General features: G+C 41.0%; 1 protein-coding gene across 2 annotated transcripts; it reads left to right on the top strand.

Annotated features, from left to right (window-relative positions):
• Positions 1 to 1,002: 1,002 nt before the first annotated feature.
• On the top strand, positions 1,003 to 18,717 carry ace (angiotensin I converting enzyme (peptidyl-dipeptidase A) 1). 2 transcript variants are annotated; one of them, XM_069691409.1, is made up of 25 exons: positions 1,003 to 1,629; positions 5,620 to 5,793; positions 5,897 to 5,984; positions 6,928 to 7,071; positions 7,234 to 7,425; positions 8,248 to 8,345; positions 8,530 to 8,699; positions 8,858 to 9,081; positions 9,247 to 9,391; positions 10,376 to 10,474; positions 11,140 to 11,262; positions 11,355 to 11,560; positions 11,917 to 12,053; positions 12,462 to 12,620; positions 13,211 to 13,298; positions 13,601 to 13,744; positions 14,124 to 14,315; positions 14,766 to 14,863; positions 15,236 to 15,408; positions 15,821 to 16,044; positions 16,125 to 16,269; positions 16,378 to 16,476; positions 16,697 to 16,819; positions 17,177 to 17,361; positions 18,524 to 18,717. In XM_069691409.1, the coding sequence occupies exons 1-25, from the start codon at positions 1,396 to 1,398 to the stop codon at positions 18,715 to 18,717; spliced, it is 3,858 nt and encodes a 1,285-aa protein (XP_069547510.1). In that variant the 5' UTR covers positions 1,003 to 1,395. The 2 variants fall into 2 exon arrangements, with proteins under 2 accessions (XP_069547510.1, XP_069547512.1); XM_069691411.1 differs by having other exon boundaries at positions 18,500 to 18,717.
• The last annotated feature ends 358 nt before the right edge of the window (positions 18,718 to 19,075 follow it).

The raw sequence follows: 19,075 nt of genomic DNA, 5'->3' as shown, positions 1-19,075 counted from the left end.
AATACCATTTGTGTCTTTCTTTAAACACTGCATGACAACAAGTTATGCACATACAGTAAATTATGTAATATTCCTTTGTTAAATGTGCGCTGAATGTTGTGCATGCTGTAAACTCATCCAAATTACTCTTTCTTGAGATGGAATAACAGATCAGTTTGTGGTTAGGAGCGACTCGGTGGATTTGTTTGGTTTACTCGGTACTCACGGCAAGAAAGTGCACACGTTTCTTATTCCAGGGGAACAAAAACAATGATTTTCCCCTTTTCACTTGAATGAATCCTCCTGCACAAATCTGAACGTGTGAAAGTTGTTGTACAGCAACCAGTGGTATAAGACTTGTCACGTACTGCAGGAAAGTGAGTCTTTGTGTGCGCTTTATAAAAAAACAAATAATAATTTCACTGTAAAGATGTCAGAAATGAGGACGGCTTGAAATCCCTTCACTGCTTGACAGCTGTGAACCTCCTCGTTCTTAAAAAAAAGACCTGTCAACTGTCTTGGCAGTCAACCCAAATGACATCCCCTTTGATCACTGATGGGAACCCTTGTAAATTTGGTGTAGGAATCACTAGCGTTCTTACCAAGAGAGAAATGCACGGTCTCCGTTAGAGCTCGATGCACATTTTCTTTTCTCTGATTGGAACGAGAAAGCTGCTCTATGAAGATCAGGTTATGCACAAAAGACACGATTCAAGGTGAGCCCCTGTCACTGTTTAGTGTCTCTATATCACGTTTTCTGCTAATCTCACTGAGCCTTTTCAACTCTGCCTTGAATCCTGTTACCACCCCCCTCACCGCCATTCCCCTATCCCCTCTCTCTTTCGTTCCCCCTGTCTTTAACTCCCTCCTCCTCCTGCTGTCACTAAGCCGAAGGAGGGAACTGAGAGCAAAGCATGTGGAGTCCCTCCCAGACTCTGCTGGGTATCGAGGAGCCACCTCTCTGCAGGCAGGCAGGCAGATCAGGCAATCGGTGTGTCATATTTTATCTCTCGGCTCTCACTGTTATAGGAATGTGGTTCTGATCAGAGATAATGTCAGACATCCTGACAGGCTGGTAAACAGAAAAAAGAGGACAGGGATAGGCGATAGGACGGAGGAAGGGAATTGGTGGAGAAATATGTCCAGTTCTGTAAAGTGGTGAGGGGGAAGGCTGCGGAGAAGTGTGGGCTGGCTTACACTGGCACTTAAAAAGAGGCTCGCTTTGGCTCCTGTGCATTTCACCAGTAGCCAGGCTGGGAGGTTATAAGAAGGAAGCAGTGAGGGAGTGGATGAGACAACAGCTTCAGGGGGAAGGTGTACTCTCACTTCAGTGGAGCAAGTGTATTTTTAGCACTTCCACCCAACTATTCAGCTTTACAGGTTTTTCTTCCACTCTCTCCTTGGTGGGAGCTCACCATGGGTCCCAGTGTGCACAGGTTATGGTCAGTGATGCTGCTGCTGCTGCCAGTCCTCGGGCTCTCTGAGGCTCTGCCAGCAAGCTGGCAGCCAGGGACATATACAAACACCACCACTGATGCATTAACGTTCCTCAGTGACTACAACCGCACTGCTGAGGAGGTGTTATTCTACAGCGTCTCTGCCAGCTGGAACTACAACACCAACATAACGGACCACAACTCCAAGCTTCAGGTAGGACAACTCCTGGAAGTCTTGAGCTTAGAGATGGACTTCTTTGCCAAATCTTTCCTCTCGTGCTGGTGTTAGAGTAAATTGTCCAGTTCAGCTCAGCGCTCGCCAGCACTTGCATCTCGTCACCACAAATGCATGCATGGTCGAGGGTTTCTGTGGAGCTTAGCTCTGCTTGACTTGAAGATACTACTATTCATCTCTCTCCAGAATTACATGCTCAGTTTCCTCCCAACGCAGCCAACTCTGCTTGAGTGTTACTGGAAATATAAATCAGATCTGAGAGCCTGCGGTGTGAACGTCTTTAATTTTTGAATACATTTCTAGGGGGTCTTGGATGCTTTTATTTTGGCGTTTTGTTAAATTGTGTATTTTATGATATTTTCTGCCTCAAACAATTTCTCCTGATGGAAGCACCCGCTACAGAATGCAGTTTTACACACGCTAGCACTCTTTATGATCCACTGTGGCAATATTTGAAATGAAATGCCTCTTTGCAGCAGCTACACAATGCGTTTTCTCATAGGCAAGCTGTGAGGCATTAAAAACAGATGGTTTTGCAGTTGCATATCACCACATGTCTGACATACATTTGCATAAATAATGAAGACAAGGGAGAAAGCAAGAGAGCAGAGGAAAAGTACAACCAGACGGCAGAGTGTAAAACTGCAGAGGTGTGTGTTTACCAGTCTTCAGGCACAAGAGTCACACACACATATTCACGGATACGTGTCTGCAATACAAGTTTACCACGAGCGCATGAAAGCAAGTCGCCCTTGTGACACACTCAGGGGAGAAAACCTTTGGATTTTTTCTCTTTTTGTTTTTTCAAATTTGCGTGCTTGAGCAGCTGTCACAACAGGACTTCAGTCCACTAAGCAGGACTTTGAACACTGGTCTCTTCACACACTGAACAGGTGTAGAAGTGGCCTGCGCTCTGCAAGGTCAGGCTGCAGAATGTGTTGTGCTGTACAGAATGTTTCTGGGATGTAAGGTGAAAGATGAGCAGCCTTGTAGCTCTGTCCTGAACAGTTCAAAGATGGGATCAAAGTGAATCGGAGCGCTGAGCTCCATCTGATCTGGCAGCCCAGAGGGCTGGAGGGGGCAACTCGGGATGACAGAGAAATGTTGTGATGTCGGCATTCTGCTGCACTATGAGTCCATTACATTGAAGTCAGGAGTGGAGGACCCATTAAAGTACAGCTTGTAAATACCGCTCATCCATAGGACGCAAACTGGCAAATCCAAACCCGTAGACACATTTTCTCCTCGGCCCGTTCATGCAGCCTCAGGAGGTGAGGGGGATTTGGTTTCGGTGCAAATGTGATTCATGTCGGACACGTAGAGGATCAAACGGAATCAGTTTGCGGACTTTAGAATTGTGCAGAATAGAAACTGATAGCAGCAGATATTAATGAATGATGCCCTTTGAAACCCAGAATGAAACCGCAGCTGCCTTAATGTACCACAATCAGACCTGAGGCGTAGTCATTAATATCATTGCATATTACCAGTTTTTCACGCGACTTGAATGTGTTTGAGTTTAAGAACTGCACACACTGTGGAGAGGTTTCATTTTTAGCTGCACATATTTTAAAATAATTTGAACCCTAACTTTCCGGTAATTAACTTGAAAATTCGAGAGTATAATGGGTTGGCTCGTGATGGAAAGAACAATTGAATGTAAGTCCAGATCAAATTTGTGCACACACAGGTTATGGAAGAAGATCTGTTAATGGTGAAGTTCGTGTTACTGTCACAGAAGGACCTTGATGGAAAGTAAATCAGCAAAAAGGCGTTTCGCCCTTATCTTTATTTTGTTTCTGTGGTTGTGAATGTGATTATCTGTTTGGCTGGATGGGTGTAGGCAGGCTGGAAAAAACTATTGAGAAAAAGACTGATTGAGAGGACGAGCACAAAGGTCAGAGTTAATGCTTCAACTGACTGTCACCAGACTTCTTCTGCTGCAGCCTGTTATTTTAGTAAAGGCTGGGAGAAAGACAGAAAAGAAGCTTCAATGAAAACATTAGTGGAAAGAAGCTACTCCTCTGTCAGTTTTAATCAGGATGTGTTGCACAAATAGTGACCTTTGAATAACTCGTAGCTCTTTGTTTATGCAAGTATGTATGTATGTGCAGATATTTTGTGTTTTTCCCAAGTGTGACTGAGTTAGCTTATTTTCCAGTGATTGCTTGACGCATGGAAAAAGTGTTGCAGCACCTTAATGCATTCTTTTTATTAGGAAAAATAAAAAAAAGTCAAGGGTTTGTGTGGTACCACTACAGCTGTGGTTTATCATTTTGAATAAGAGCCAATCAATGTTCAACACATGTACTCGCCATCCAGTGTTTAACAGCAGCCTTGACTCCATTCTTCCAGCACTATCATTATATACTGAGAACGCCTCTGCCCATGAGTGCCATAAAGAAAAGCTCTTAAGATTCATTGGTGCCAAAGGTGAGCGCGTTTGCTTGGGTGACAAATGCACTTAAGAAATATATACTTTAGCCTTGAATTTGGGACTGCAGACATCTTGTTAAGGCAGATGGACTTTGCCAGAACATGTCAGGAATAAAAAATCTTCTCCTAAAACGTATTTTTCTTCCTGCGTTACCCATCTACTTCCTCTGCCAAGGACAAGAGGAATCAAAAAAATAATCAGAATGCTGCAGCTGATTCAGAGCGCTGCTGCTTGAGGAGTCCTCACCAAGAATAAGAAAGTGGATTATATCAGTCCAGTTCTCGGATCTTTACACGGGCTTCCTGCCTGTCATAGAGTTGGTTTCTGCTGTTGGTTTATAGAGCACTGAATGGTTTGGGGCCAAAATACATTTCTGATACGCCACTACGTTATGAACCATCCACACTACTGCGGCAACTCCTGGTTCTTTCAGATTAAGGCTGATGACCATGTTTACCTTTTATTCCATCAGATACTTTATAATTTGTTACATTGCACTGTAACTTTTACTGTTTTGTTTATGTAGATGAAGTATATGTTACTGTTTTCTATTCAAGTCTTAGTGCTTTTTTTCTTTTGTTCTATTGTAGTTTCATCTTTTGTCTGAATCCCTTTGATGTTTTATTTAAAACTCTTTTGTATTGTTGTGCTACACAAAATGTCCTTGCCTTGCTTCACTTTGAGCGAGAGTTGCTGTCCTTTCTTAATATAAGGGAGGGAATGTGTGGTGTAATAGCTGTCAAGGAACATATATTATGTCACGTGAAGACACAGGTATTCCAGCTGATAGACTTGGTCAGTAGAAGGTAAGAAAACCAGATTGTTATCTGGGTAAAGACAAGTACTGGAAAAATAGATGTGATAATGGCACTAGATCAAAAGTCACCAAAGCTCACAAAGATCATGACAATCCATCCAACTCTTGCCATTTTACTCTGAGCCATACAGTCCAACCCACAGGGGGTGTTGGGTTCAAATGTAGAGGAATCACTGAATACTCATCATCTGATGACCATAAATGTGTCAAATTTGTACAAAAACCATCTTTAAGATTTAGAGAGTTTTCCACTGATTAAACATTGATTTGCTGGCAGCGTGAGGGTCACTGTGCGAAAACACTGACAAAAAAAGATGGCACCAGACTGATACCAAAGAGTCCACCCCTGTGGGACCGTATCATTTCACTGTATGAATCATTTCTTGCTTCCCTCTTTTAGCCTTTAAGCTGCATGTTGTTCCTCACACATTACTGAACAAAGGTGTCCAGCATGTCCCAGTTCTCTCCTCGCTGCCCACTTTCTACTCCTGACACACATCAATATTTGAAAACTAATGGCTGGCTACGCAGGTTAATAACATGCTCTGGTCATTGTGGACAAAGTGGAACAACTCCTGAAAAGTGAAATGACTCGTGCTACATGTTTATTTTTGCCCCATGGCAGGTCTTTCAATTTCAGATCTTTGTTTCTTGTAATTGCTTAACTGCAGACAATAAGTCATTGGCATTCACTTCTGCCTCCTCTTGTCTCTAGGTACAGGCATCTCTTGAAGAGCAGGCCTTCTCTGAAGCCTGGGGGATGAAGGCTAAGCAGGTCTTCTCTCCAGAGTTTCTCAGCAACTATCTCACGAACCCGGAAGACAGGAAACTGATGGAAAAGATTAAGATACTGGGTGCTGCAAACCTTCCCCAGGAAGAAAGAGAGAAGGTTTGTTTCTCTCTCATATTGTGCAATGGAAAATTCGCTGCGAGTCAGTAACCACATTTTTGAACATCAATAATCTTAAATTGTTTTTTTTTCTTGTCTGCAGTATAACACCATTCTCAGCACCATGGACAACATTTATTCAACAGCTAAAGTGCACCCAGAGCCAAATGTAAGCTGGAGCCTGGAACCTGGTGAGTAGCATCAAATAAAATGCTCAGTTTGAAGGTCAAGATGCATAAATCATACGATACTAAATACTTTAGAGTTCCTTGAAAGAACCGGGAGCGTAGCAGTGTTGGAGAATACGTAACAAACAACAATGTGGAAGGGGAAGTCTAGGAAGAAAAACACTTAAGTGGTTAAGATCTTATTGGCTCCTGGAAGTAACAGGATGGAAAAAAATGACTTCAGAGAGGTCTCCAAAGGAAGTGTTACGGATATGTCCATGAGTGTTGAGTAAAAAGCTGGCGAAATAACATTTTAGTAGCTTTTAACGCTGCTGCCATTTCTTGTGAACAATGGTGCTTTGTGCTGTGACAGCAACAACTGCCTAAAGAATAACGCCTGCCAACACATACATTACAACAAGAGGGCAAAAACAAGCACTTCTACTTGACGTTATTGCTCGTACAAATAAAAAAGCTCATTGCTGTTGTTAAGGTGTACTCCCCTTAATGATTATTGGTTTTTTAATCGTGGAAACACTCCACAATGATAACAGGGTTACTGGAAGTATATGGCACATCCCATTACAGAAAAACACTCCTGTCATTACAATAACAAACATCATTGTCTTTTTCCACCAGTTCAACTCTGGTCTGTGGTCTTCAACTTTCACCTTTTTTCACTTTCCTTTCCTATATCTGCCACTTTGGAGGTGAATGTTGTTTTAAGTGATTCTCTTCATAACTCCAAGCTAATCTCCTGGATAATGTGTCTGTTCTTTTCCTGCCAAGAGAACACGAGGAGCATGAAGTCATCTAAAAACCAATACGTCATGATTGTTTTAGGAAAACTCGCAGCTTATGCTTTTGAGTTGTATGTTTATTTAGGACACCAGATCAGGTCAGCCTCCCTGTTTATTTCTAAAACTTTATGACTGAGTGTGTGTTTGGATTTTCTTATATTTTGAAGAGCTCACCAATATTATGGCCAACTCCAGGAGCTACAAGAAGCTGCTGTACGCCTGGGAGGGCTGGCACAATGCATCAGGTGTACCTCTGAAGGAGTACTATCCCCAGTTTGTGGAGCTCAGCAACAAAGCCTCTCGAGCTGATGGTAAGTACTTCCTCTTGACCTTTGATACTGAGAGCAAGAGATTTATAATGCTACAAATTCAATTTTGTGTGAATGAAGTACAAGACGACAAAAGGAGAAGAAATGACTGATGAAGGAAGGTGAAACGGAAAGACAGCAAATTAACATTGTTGTCCCATTTAGGCTTTGAAGACACTGGGCATGAGTGGCGCTCTTGGTACGAGTCTGAAACCTTCGAGCAGGATATAGACAAACTCTACAGGACCATTGAGCCACTTTACCTGAACCTGCATGCCTTTGTGCGCCGCCAGCTCTACAAGCAGTACGGCTCCAAGTACATCAACCTTAAAGGACCCATCCCTGCCCACCTTTTAGGTAACATGCGTATATTATTACTGACAACAGCTACAAATGCATGTATAAAATAAGAAATGTACAACTGCCCTTTAATCATTGGGGGTGGGGGTGCTCTTTCTTTCTTTTTTTTTCTTTTTTTTTTAAAGAGAGAGAAGTTTTAATTTTCCCCCGCTTTATTTATTTTCATCCTTTACAAGTTTACTGTAAAGTTAAATAGTTACATTAAGATACTTACATGCAAGAAACGCATGGGTGTATTTTGGTGTATGCTGAGGACAACAATCATGTCTCTTTATTAGTTTTTTTTCTTGTTTTCTAGAAAAAGAAACTCCACTAAATATGGATTGTTACACTGTTGCCAATAGGAAATGAGTGTTATTTCTCTGAATATTGTACTATTTGTCCTCAACTAAACATCACCTTCACTTTGTTAGTTTAACATGCGCCTACGTTAAATATATATATAAAATGTATGTTTCAAATCTCTATGATTAAGTAAAGGGTTCAAGAGTATTTTACTGAATCTTGACTCACTTTTTGCTTTTTAGAAAAGTCAAACATATGGTTTAGCCCCATCAACTTCCAATAAAAAAAACGAAAAAAAAACGTGTGGAGTCTCTAACATTATCAGTCACTATTTAACCATGTGGCATGTAATCACATATGCCAGAGACAAAACGAGCACGTACTATTTAAGATGCAGGCCAGTAGTTTTGTGTTCTTATGTCATCGCTGTGAATGAACATGCTGCGTGTAGTCATTTCCTTCAGCGCCTGTGAGAAGGGTATCACATAACAAGTCAGGATTGCTGCTTAAAAGTGTTTTCTTCCTCACCCTCAGGAAATATGTGGGCCCAGACCTGGAACAACATTTATGGTATGATGATCCCATTTCCTGACAAACCCAACATCGACGTGACCGTTGAAATGTTGAGACAAGTAAGTGTGAAGGGAAAAATGTATGCAACTGGATGAGATTGCATGGAGGAGAAAAAAAATCATTCTGTAGGTGACCTCACCAATGGAAAAAATGCCACTTAACATTAGAGATCTTTTAAACATTTCATCCTAATTTTGTCAACTAGGATGAATTGTGACTTGTGGGATTGTATCCTCTTCCCAGGGCTACAATGCCACGCACATGTTTCGTGTGGCTGAAGAGTTCTTCACCTCTCTGGGTTTAGAGGAGATGCCTGAAGAGTTCTGGGAAGGATCCATGTTGGTTAAGCCTGAAGGTCGAGAGGTGGTGTGCCATGCGTCTGCCTGGGACTTTTACAACCGCAAAGACTTCAGGTAACATCAGTTCGTTTAGTTGCAAGGAATCTTTTTTATTACCTCAAGTTCCACTTCCTTTAACTTACAAGCTAAACACTAATGATTGATATATTGTTATTGAGAATAAAACCTGATCACACAAGATCATTAACCATTTCATGTGTCACATCCGCTAGGATTAAGCAGTGCACCACAGTGACGATGGAACAGCTCTTCACCGTACACCATGAGATGGGGCATGTCCAGTATTACCTGCAGTACCAGGACCAGCCTGTTGGCTACCGCCGTGGAGCCAACCCTGGTTTTCATGAGGCTATTGGCGATGTTCTGTCTCTTTCTGTTTCCACACCCAAGCATCTGCAAACCATTAATCTGCTGGAAAGTGTGACCTCTGACCCTGGTACTGACACTAACACAGAAATGAATAATATCCAAACCTTATAATACCGTCCCACAGACCAGATGTGGATGATTTGACAACATTAGACAATTGACATGAATTCTTGGATATCTTACTCTTTGCAAAATGTTTAAAAAAGATAAATGCCACTTTGTGTTTCTCCAGAAACTGATACCAACTACTTGTTGAAGATGGCTCTGGAGAAGATAGCCTTCCTTCCCTTTGGCTACCTCATTGACCTCTGGAGATGGGGCGTGTTTAGTGGACGCACCCCTCCAGAGCGATACAACTCTGACTGGTGGTACCTCAGGTAGGAGCAAAGATATTTCAAGTTAAAGATGCAATATGTAAAGTTTAAGGCCATCTTGTAATAACACTGTGTACATTAAGAGGCGATAGCGAGTCACTGTTGTTTCCGTCTGAGTTTCAGCAGTTTGGTTGAATTTGATCATATTCTTGCCGTGTTGTTTGTTAGTACTTGGCTGTTGAGCTTTGATGAGGTGTGAGATGGTATTATGAAACGGGACATTGCTTCAGTTGACATCTGTTCAACACAATACATCTTTCTCTTTAATAAAGTACTATTTCACATTGTTTAGGTTAATTTTAGTTTGTTCTAAAGGTTTTACATGATTTTTTTTTTTTACATATTTCACCATAGTTGACATGCTTGGGAAATATTTGAAGATGAGATGATCAATACCACTCATTTCTGTACTGTAAATATGATGCTACTGCTCAGCTATGTTCAGCAGCTCGTCACACACCGTGTCTGTCTGCTGTTTAGTGCTGAGCAGGTTACAGGTTGTTTTTTTCCCGCCGTTTGGCCAAAAACAGACACTTCTTGCAGCCAAAAACAAACACGACGGACGTGGTGAGAATGAAGAAAATCACTAGCAAAAAATAAGTTGTCAAAACCTGCTATAAATCTCTGCAAAGCAAACGGGGGCCTGTAGATTCAGTAAGTTCATTACTGAGTGACACATTTGAAATTGTCATTTAATAGTGTCATAATCAAAATATAGATTGTACTCACTCTAAAGATATATTCAGTCAATGTTACTTCATACTGCCTTCACACTAGGTGACACTGAGCCAAAACAGACTGTGGTTGTGTTGGCTGACAAACTTAAGTGTGTTTGTGTGATGTGAGGTGTTGCTGGAACACAAGCGCACATGACACTGAATGAAAACATGAAATGTAACAAATAAAAATAACTTGCCAGTCCTCATGTCTTTATGTGTCCCATGCCAGTTTATTCTAAATTCATCTGTCTCTTATTTCTTCTCACAGAAATAAATATCAAGGCATCTGCCCGCCCACCAGGCGTACAGATGAGCACTTTGACGCCGGGGCGAAATACCACATCCCTGGAAACACGCCATACATCAGGTAGCATCATGTTCCACTATCACCACTGTGTTAAACACTATGCCTGAATAATTGATATTTAAGTGTCATAGTGATTTTCTAGCTTTTTGAATAACACTGTAGTCTCACAAAGACATGACGGCTTCGGGTTTTAAATTCCATAAAATACAGAAAATGACTTTTTACTACTCATTCATAATGCGAGTGTGTATGTTCGTGTACGAGCCTGACGCATACATACTGTATGAGGGTAACAATGTGACTAAAGTAAAGAGAATGAGTAAGATAGAAAGTTTGGTGAGCTGGAAATTATGTCATTGTGTGCTGTACTGTGTTGTGGTTTTAGAATAATACAGTAAGCCTACAATAGCAGGAAGCTTCCTTCGTGGGCCGGGGCTGTGTATGAAAAACCTCCGACTGCAGCTTGTTGCTTTTAGGAGGAGTGGAATAAGACAGTTACTTTAACAGAAAAAACAGACTGTAGTGGTTGCTGAAAGGCATGCTTACATCAGTCATCATCATATCATTCAAACTTATTGAAGTATTTCTTTTGATGTCCCCTGCGTTTGAAGTTTGTGCGTAGCTTGTATATGATTTTTTTTTTTGTTATTTTTTTTGTTCTATGTAGTGAAATGTTTTAAAAGTATAAAAGTGGTGTGCTGAAGATGCAATTCTCTCCCCTGCAGGTATTTTGTCAGCTTTATCCTGCAGTTCCAGTTGCATGAAAAATTGTGCGAAGCCGCCAAACACACCGGTCCTTTGCACACGTGCGACATCTACCGCTCTGCAGAAGCAGGGGCCATTATGAAGTATGTGACCTGATTGGGCCTTCATTGTTGACACAGAGCAGGAGTATGGAAAAAAGTAAAGGTGTAATATCATGTCTCTGTTCCTCCTCCAGGAAAGTCCTTCAGGCTGGCTCCTCCAAACCTTGGCCTGTTGTGCTTCAGGAGGCCATCGGCACCGAAGAGCTGAACGCCAGCTCACTAATGACATACTTTGATCCCATCATTAAGTGGCTGGAAAAGCAAAATGAGAACGAGACCTTAGGGTGGCCTGACTTTGACTGGGTCCCACCCGTCCCCGAGGGCTACCCTGAGGATATTGGTAAGACAGGATGTTGAGCAAGCCACAGAGTTTTTCTCCAAACTAATGGTAAACAAATGGCAGTAAAACAGAATATGAACTACACATATGAAATAGAAGACATATAGCTGCATTCTTAATAACAAAGTAAGAAGGTGAGATGAGAGATAGTGGATGTGTAGGATGGATAAGGTGTAGCATAGTTACCCTTACATTTCAAGCAAATGCCTACAATAATGCAAGCCTCTGGTGTTTGCAAAAGAAAATCTAAATTTTGCTAAAAACCTGATAGCATTTTTTTCGACTTCGCTACATGGCTCCTCTCTACATTGCGCCTACCGTATTTCAGCTTACTTTGATCCTGCTTGTTTACCCAGACAAGAATACAGATGAGCTCGATGCAAAGAAGTTCCTGGACGAGTACAACAGCACAGCTGAGGTGGTGTGGAACACCTACACCGAGGCCTCCTGGAAGTACAACACCGACATCAACGAAGCCAATAAGAAGGCAATGGTGAGACCAACTCAATGGAGATCACCTTAACTTTGATCAGTCATCAGATATATCATCAGCTGCATCTTGTACTGACTGTGTGGATCAAGTCAGGAATCAATAAAATTATTTGCTTGATCTGAGTTGTCAATTAAGTTATTACTGTGAATGAGTCACTAATCAACCCCTCTATGCATGCTTCTGTCTACTAATCCTCCTAATTACTTTTAATCTGAGTATCTCTGTCCATACATATGTCCATTCATCCATTCTTTAATCATTCATGTCCCTCCGGCCAACCATCGATCTGTCCGTCCGTGCAGTCGTCTTGTCTATTCATCCATAAATCCATCAATCGATCCGCCTTGCTTTCGTGACACTTAATGTAAAAATAGATCAATTTAAAAAGCATTCATTATTCCTCTCTAGCTTGAGAAGAACCTGGAGATGTCCGGCCACACCCTGAAGTACGGTCAGAGGGCCCGTCAGTATGACACCACTGACTTCCAAGATGCCTCAGTCAAGCGCATCATCAAAAAACTCAGCGACATCGAGAGGGCCGCGCTGACCTCGGAACAACTGGAAGAGGTGTGAAGGAAATACTTGGTTTTACCAATATGTACTCAAGAAACGTATGTTTGCTCAGAAATGAAAAAAGGCGGAAATAAATCTATAAATATATGAATTACATAATCAGAAAACTTTTGTGGTGTTGCCTGGTGAGGTTAAACCATATGAATATGATGAAAAAGCCATCTTTTAAAAAAATTGCAAATAAACTGCATGCACTATATAGACTAATATTTTTGGTTTGCTTTGGAGCTGTTTTTCCTGCTTGCGTGGAGCACATTAGGAAGAGTTTTTGTTATATATTTTTACAGACGGTAGTTTTCTGAAGGCTGAGACACAGCACCAAGAGCTGTGCACATGTATTAAACTAGCGTGAACCATCTCAGGTTCACGTAGTCATGGGATGTATTTGCAGCTATTGTCATTATATATTTGTATATGTCTTGAGCACTCTTACTTTTTAGAGTCACTTGTCTTCCTTGCGTGTTCACACCCTCTTTCTGCCACCTGTAGAAATGTAGCATATTTGTTTACCAAATATCACAACCCGGGATTGCTGATAGTTTCAGTGGGATCTAAAGCTTCATCATTTCTTTTTATGTTTTCAGTACAACAATCTTCTGTCCAACATGGAGACCAAGTACAGTGTGGCTGAGGTCTGCAGAGATAATGGGACGTGCCATCCGCTGGATCCAGGTAATACTATGAAATATATGCTAATTGTAACGAGGAGTTTGGCTCCAAAAAATAATATAAATAATATGAATAATGAAGCAAATTGAGTATATTAGCAAAGTTCTTACCAAATAAAATAGTATTTGATTACTTCATTATTTGGTAACTGATACATGTAATTTAGGTAGGATGAAATAATATAAGAACTATAATGTCTGTATGTCCTTAAGTATTAAACGAACAAAAAAAGACATCAGCAACACTCTGCTGCGTTACACATTATGAAGTGGCTAAAGTTTGTAATAAAAAGAAATGTGTTTCAGACCTCCAGAAGATCATGGCAGAATCCAGGGATTATGACGAGCTGTTGTTTGCCTGGAAAGGATGGAGAGATGCTGCTGGAAAAGTACTTCGTCAGGATTACAAGAGATATGTTGAACTGGCCAACAAGGCTGCCACTCTCAATGGTATGACATTAAAAAAAATGCTGTAAAAAGTTTGGCCTTGGAGGGCAGCAGAAAGTAGTTTTAGAATTTCATTTGGCAGATGCAAGACTGTCAAACACAATCTGAGGAGTCAGTTTAAAGTGGTGTCATCAAATAACCAGTTTTGACAGTTTATCTATCTTAACAATGTAAAGTGGGTGATTTTCAATGTCATAACCAATACAAAAAAGAAGTAGTTCGCTAGACCCTACTTTTTTTTAAATTAAATTCACCATTTCTGCTTCAGAAGCAGATTTGCTTTGCAGATATGTTTGCACAAAACTCAGTCCTGCGTTGTCTATGTTAAAGATTTAGAATACCCCTCACTGAAGAACGTATTTATTCCTGCTACTGCGTGTAGGACACGCTGATAATGGGGCTTTCTGGCGGTCCCTGTATGAAACCCCCACCTTTGAGGAAGACTTGGAGAGTCTGTGGAAGGAGCTTGAGCCGCTCTATCAGAACGTACATGCCTATGTCCGAAGGGCTCTGTACAAAAAGTATGGACCCCAGTACATCAACCTAAAGGGACCCATTCCTGCTCATTTGCTGGGTAAGTAAGGAACTTTTTGATTTTTTTTTTTTTTTACAAGAATAATATAACAACACTCGGGGCTTTACACTGCCTTCAGAATTTCTTGGATAATAGCAGGCTTTCCACAGTTGAGGTGAAGATCATGGGACAAAAACCCCTTTTAATCCTATATTTCACTATGGAATCCAAAATATTCTTGCACTACAGCCAAAACTCTCCTTTTATATGTGAGCATACCCCATTGATATTCTGTCGTTGGCTGTAGATGCATTTGGATTTCTGCAAGATTTAATTTGCTTTCAAGAGGCCTCAAGCGTGAGATTTTGTGTGACAGTTCCACGAGGTCCGGGTTTGAACTGCCACAAATCCCACTTGGTTTAAACACTGGCACAGCTGAGGACGACTGGCCCCCGAAATTCTTCGACTTAGAGAAACATGAATTATGAATGCTGTCTTCTGTCCTTTTAGGCAACATGTGGGCACAGACATGGTCCGGCATAATGGATTTGGTCATACCCTACCCACATGCCACACAGGTTGATGCCACGCCGGCTATGGTAGAAAAGGTGAATGAACGCATGAACCAGCTGTTGCATCACGGCCATCGAATTCACACTCCTGCTTCAGTTACTTTGCAGCTTTAGGTTTTGTTTTAGTAAAATTAAGACTCAAAAGTGGGTTTGAGTGGAGATTCAAGAAGAATGAGGATAATTACAGTGTCTTGAGTAGAAGCAGCTGACATCCATAACTGACAAAGTGTACATAATACCTAAACCTACATTACCTCAAATAATTTTACAACCTTCGTTTGTTTACATGTTTGCCGTCATCTATTATTCCAAATGTTGAATATCTCATTGACTGCAAAAACTGTTTATAAATACCCGCATGCATCTTCACATACTGTTTTTTTTTTTTTTTTTTTCTCCCTCATCCAGAAATGGAACTCCACCATGATGTTTCAGGAATCAGACAGATTTTTCACCTCTCTGGGCCTGATGGAAATGCCAAAAGAATTCTGGGATAAGTCCATGCTGGAGAAGCCGACTGACGGACGCCAGGTGGTGTGTCACGCCTCTGCATGGGACTTCTACAACCGGAAAGACTTCAGGTTAAATAAACCTCATCTTGCTTTTCATTGAGCCAAATTGAGCCAATTGATAGACTTTCATTGGAGCTCAGGTGGCCTGGCAGATTTACTAAAATATAATCCTGAAACATGAACAGATTCTGTTTCAGATGTTTATATGATCACTATTTAACCTGATAGTGTCACTGAGATTAAGATCTGCTTTGCAAGAGAGATACGATAGATAACTAATTTAACCATGCTCATAAAAGCACATACAAACAACTAGCATCAGAAAGGCACTGTGAGGGACTTATAGCTATTAAAAATGTGCATGTCCTGGTCTTTACATTAATTTAAAAAAAAAAGGGAAGTGACACCTGCGGAAACGTTTTCCACTATGAGGAACCCATTTTTAACTTTAGTTTCTGTTCCACTTTGATTGTGTCTCCAGGATAAAACAGTGCACTGTTGTGACGATGGATGACCTGATCACTGTGCACCACGAGATGGGCCACGTCCAGTACTTCCTGCAATACAAAGACCAGCCTGTGTCCTTCCGCGACGGGGCTAACCCTGGCTTCCACGAGGCCATTGGTGATGTTCTTGCCCTGTCAGTGTCCACACCCAAACATCTGCAGATCATCGGCCTCCTGGACAAAGTTGAGAACAACCCTGGTGAGTGATGACCATCAGTATTTCGTTGTTCTGCGAAAGCATGGGGTGTTCTAACACAGCATTTCTGACCCCTCGTCTAGAGAGTGAAATCAACTTCCTGATGAGCATGGCTCTGGATAAGATCGCCTTCCTGCCTTTCGGCTACCTGATGGACCAGTGGAGGTGGAAAGTGTTTGATGGACGCATCCCGCAGACTGAGTATAATAAAGAATGGTGGAATCTCAGGTAAAGTTCACCAGCAGCTTTCCAATTAGCAAGAACAATGTTCACCAATAACGTGTAAGTGACTGACCTATGAAAAATGATTGACTGTATGCTTATTTTGCATGGTAGAATGAAGTACCAGGGACTGTGTCCACCTGTAACCCGCACTGAGGACGACTTTGACCCAGGTGCAAAGTTCCACATCCCTGCAAACGTGCCCTACGTCAGGTAAAGACTCCTGATTCTGCAGAACAAACAAGACATGTGACATTTGAGTACAGACAGATTGATAACTGTCTCAACACATGCTAATCATCAGTGGGGAGATGAGATAAATAGGATGGGGAACATAATGTGCTCGTGGTTTTAACAGTACCAGTTTGTTTGTTGTGTTCTCTGTGTTCTTCTGACACTAAAACATTATACACGTTTTGTGAACGTCAATCAGGTACTTCGTTAGCTTCATCGTCCAGTTTCAGTTCCACAAAGCTCTGTGTGATGCTGCCAAGCATGTGGGGCCTCTACACACCTGTGACATCTACAAATCAAAAGAAGCTGGGAAGCTGCTGGGGTCAGTAAACACACATACGCACACGAGTGTGTCAGACCATTACACATTGGGTAGAAGATCATTCGACATCGCTGATGATAGCGCTATAATGTCAAATATGGAAAGTCAAATGGGCCCCTGCCCCCCCCACTTAAAAAAAAAAAAAGAATTATACCACACAATATAGAATATTAGTAGATAATTATAATATGATGTTATTGACTAATATGTTTATACAGTATGTTTTTGTATAGTATATGTTAGTGTTGGCAGCTACTGAAAACATGCATGTAAGACGTGTGTCAGTATCTCTGTAACACACTCTTGCTATTGATCTTCATCTCTGATCTCCTCGCTAACACGCGTTGTTGTTTGCAGTGATTTGATGAAGCTGGGCTTCAGTAAGCCCTGGCCCGAGGCTATGGCCATGATCACCGGTCAGTCCAAAATGACTGCCCAGCCACTCATGCAGTATTTCCAGCCTCTTATTAAATGGCTGGAGGAAGAGAACAACAAAAACAAGGATATTCGCGGATGGCCTGAGTACGACTGGAAACCTTCAGGTATGTTCAACACGCTCATGCATTCACGTGATTTGATACATTTGAGCATGGATTTGCTGGGAATTGACTTTAAATAAATTTTCCATGCTCAAAGCCAAATATTTTTGAATTCCTTCCGAGACAGAAACGGCACAATGTCTTCACACAGAGGCATTCATTTAGTTCCTCTCCTCTGCTGCACCTCAGTGAAATCTATCTCCTGCTCCCCTCGTTTTACTGATGAGATCCTGCTGAAAGGATGTATACAGATTAGTTTGATGAAACCGAGTGAAAGAGCTAGGAAAAGCATAAGAAATCTTACAGATTTACGCATGCCATTGAGCGCATTCTGTTGGTAGGAAGAGGAATATCCTCTGTAAGTAAGCAGGCAAAAAGTAGTAAAATTGCTCTTTTCTTTTTTCATATTTGAGCCACCATTCTTTTGTTAAAACTTTTCCATATTATGTGTGAAGAAGTGGGGGAAAAAAAGGTTTGTACCAAGGTAACAAAAGTCTAAGTGTGGCTGTGTATCCTCTGTCCTCTTTGAACTTTGCAGACAAAGTGGAGACAGAGCGTGCGAAACGTTTGGGTGGGATGAAGAGATTTATTTAAACACTGGGTTCTGTGGAGTGAATATTTAGACTTTAAAGTTTGGTTTTATTCAAATAATTTCCATCTTGGTATGTGTTGTGTAAATCACAGTCAAACCAACATGACTTCCTGTTTAACAAAACAAAACAAAAAAACAATCAAATGTTTTGGTTTTTTTTGAAAATTGTTTAAAAAATATATATATATTATTGGGTGTTTTACAGCCGTAGACTGAATTTCATTTAATAATCAGTGATGGTCAATTCTCATCCATTACTTTAACCAACAAGAGACGCAAAATGTAAAACCACAAAAGCGCTCATAGAAACACACACACTCAAACAAATATTCAACTTAAAAATAAAGAGGAAAAAAACAGATGTAATACCCATTACCGGTAGCTGTCAAAATCGCAGGAGCTTTTATTTGGATTGTACTGTAGGTGGCGACACTGAAACATGTACAACAGAAAATTGCACTGTAATAAATATACAGCTCCCCTTGTGGAGAATCTGCAGGTCAATAAATGTGAATGAAAAACAATCCATCCGGCATGTTTGTTATTCAGTACTTTATATGTGTTCCCCTGCAGGTGAAATTGAGGCTCGTAAAGTGGATTTCCTTGGTATGAATGTGGACAGCTCGGCTGCTATGGCTGGCCAGTGGATCCTGTTGGTCCTTGGCTTGGTGCTCTTGGTGGCTACCATCCTATTGGCCTACAAGAACAGGAAGTCAAAAAAGTCTACAATGTCCACATCCCAGATGGAGCTCAAGACAAAAGACTAGCCGTCGGTGACTACTAAAGGGCTGAAGTAAGGCCTGACTTTGTGTAGCTAGCACATTACCAACCTCAATGTGAACATCAGTGTTTTTGTGTACCTCCGAACAAATTTGCTTTTTGGTCTGCCTCCTATCTAGTCTTGTATATTTATTGTATACACTTTGACTCTTAATTATTTTTTTTGCCTATGCAAATGAACATTACAATTTTGTAATTTATTTGTAAAATTTGAATGTTTAGGAAAGAAATGTCTCAAATGAATGTAAAGTCATTCATTGTGTAAACAGTTTAGAATTTTTTATTTTTTCTTTGTTTGTTGAATCCGCTGCATTTCTACAATAAAGACAAAGTATTTACTCTGCC

This window comes from Brachyistius frenatus, unplaced genomic scaffold (genome assembly GCF_029030835.1).
Source record: "Brachyistius frenatus isolate BFR_SWC_R1_liver_20210118 unplaced genomic scaffold, ASM2903083v1 Contig_11, whole genome shotgun sequence".
NCBI lineage: Eukaryota > Metazoa > Chordata > Actinopteri > Embiotocidae > Brachyistius > Brachyistius frenatus.
The sequence above is the reverse complement of the archived record's forward strand: the minus strand, read 5'-3'. Positions and strand labels throughout refer to the sequence as shown.

Coding starts and splice junctions, on each gene's coding strand:
- ace (XM_069691411.1), top strand. CDS start 1,396: ATGGGTCCCAGTGTGCACAGGTTATGGTCAGTGATGCTGCTGCTGCTG. Junction 7,426..8,247: donor CATCCCTGCCCACCTTTTAG/GTAACATGCGTA, acceptor CCTCACCCTCAG/GAAATATGTGGGCCCAGACC. Junction 8,700..8,857: donor TACAACCGCAAAGACTTCAG/GTAACATCAGTT, acceptor CACATCCGCTAG/GATTAAGCAGTGCACCACAG.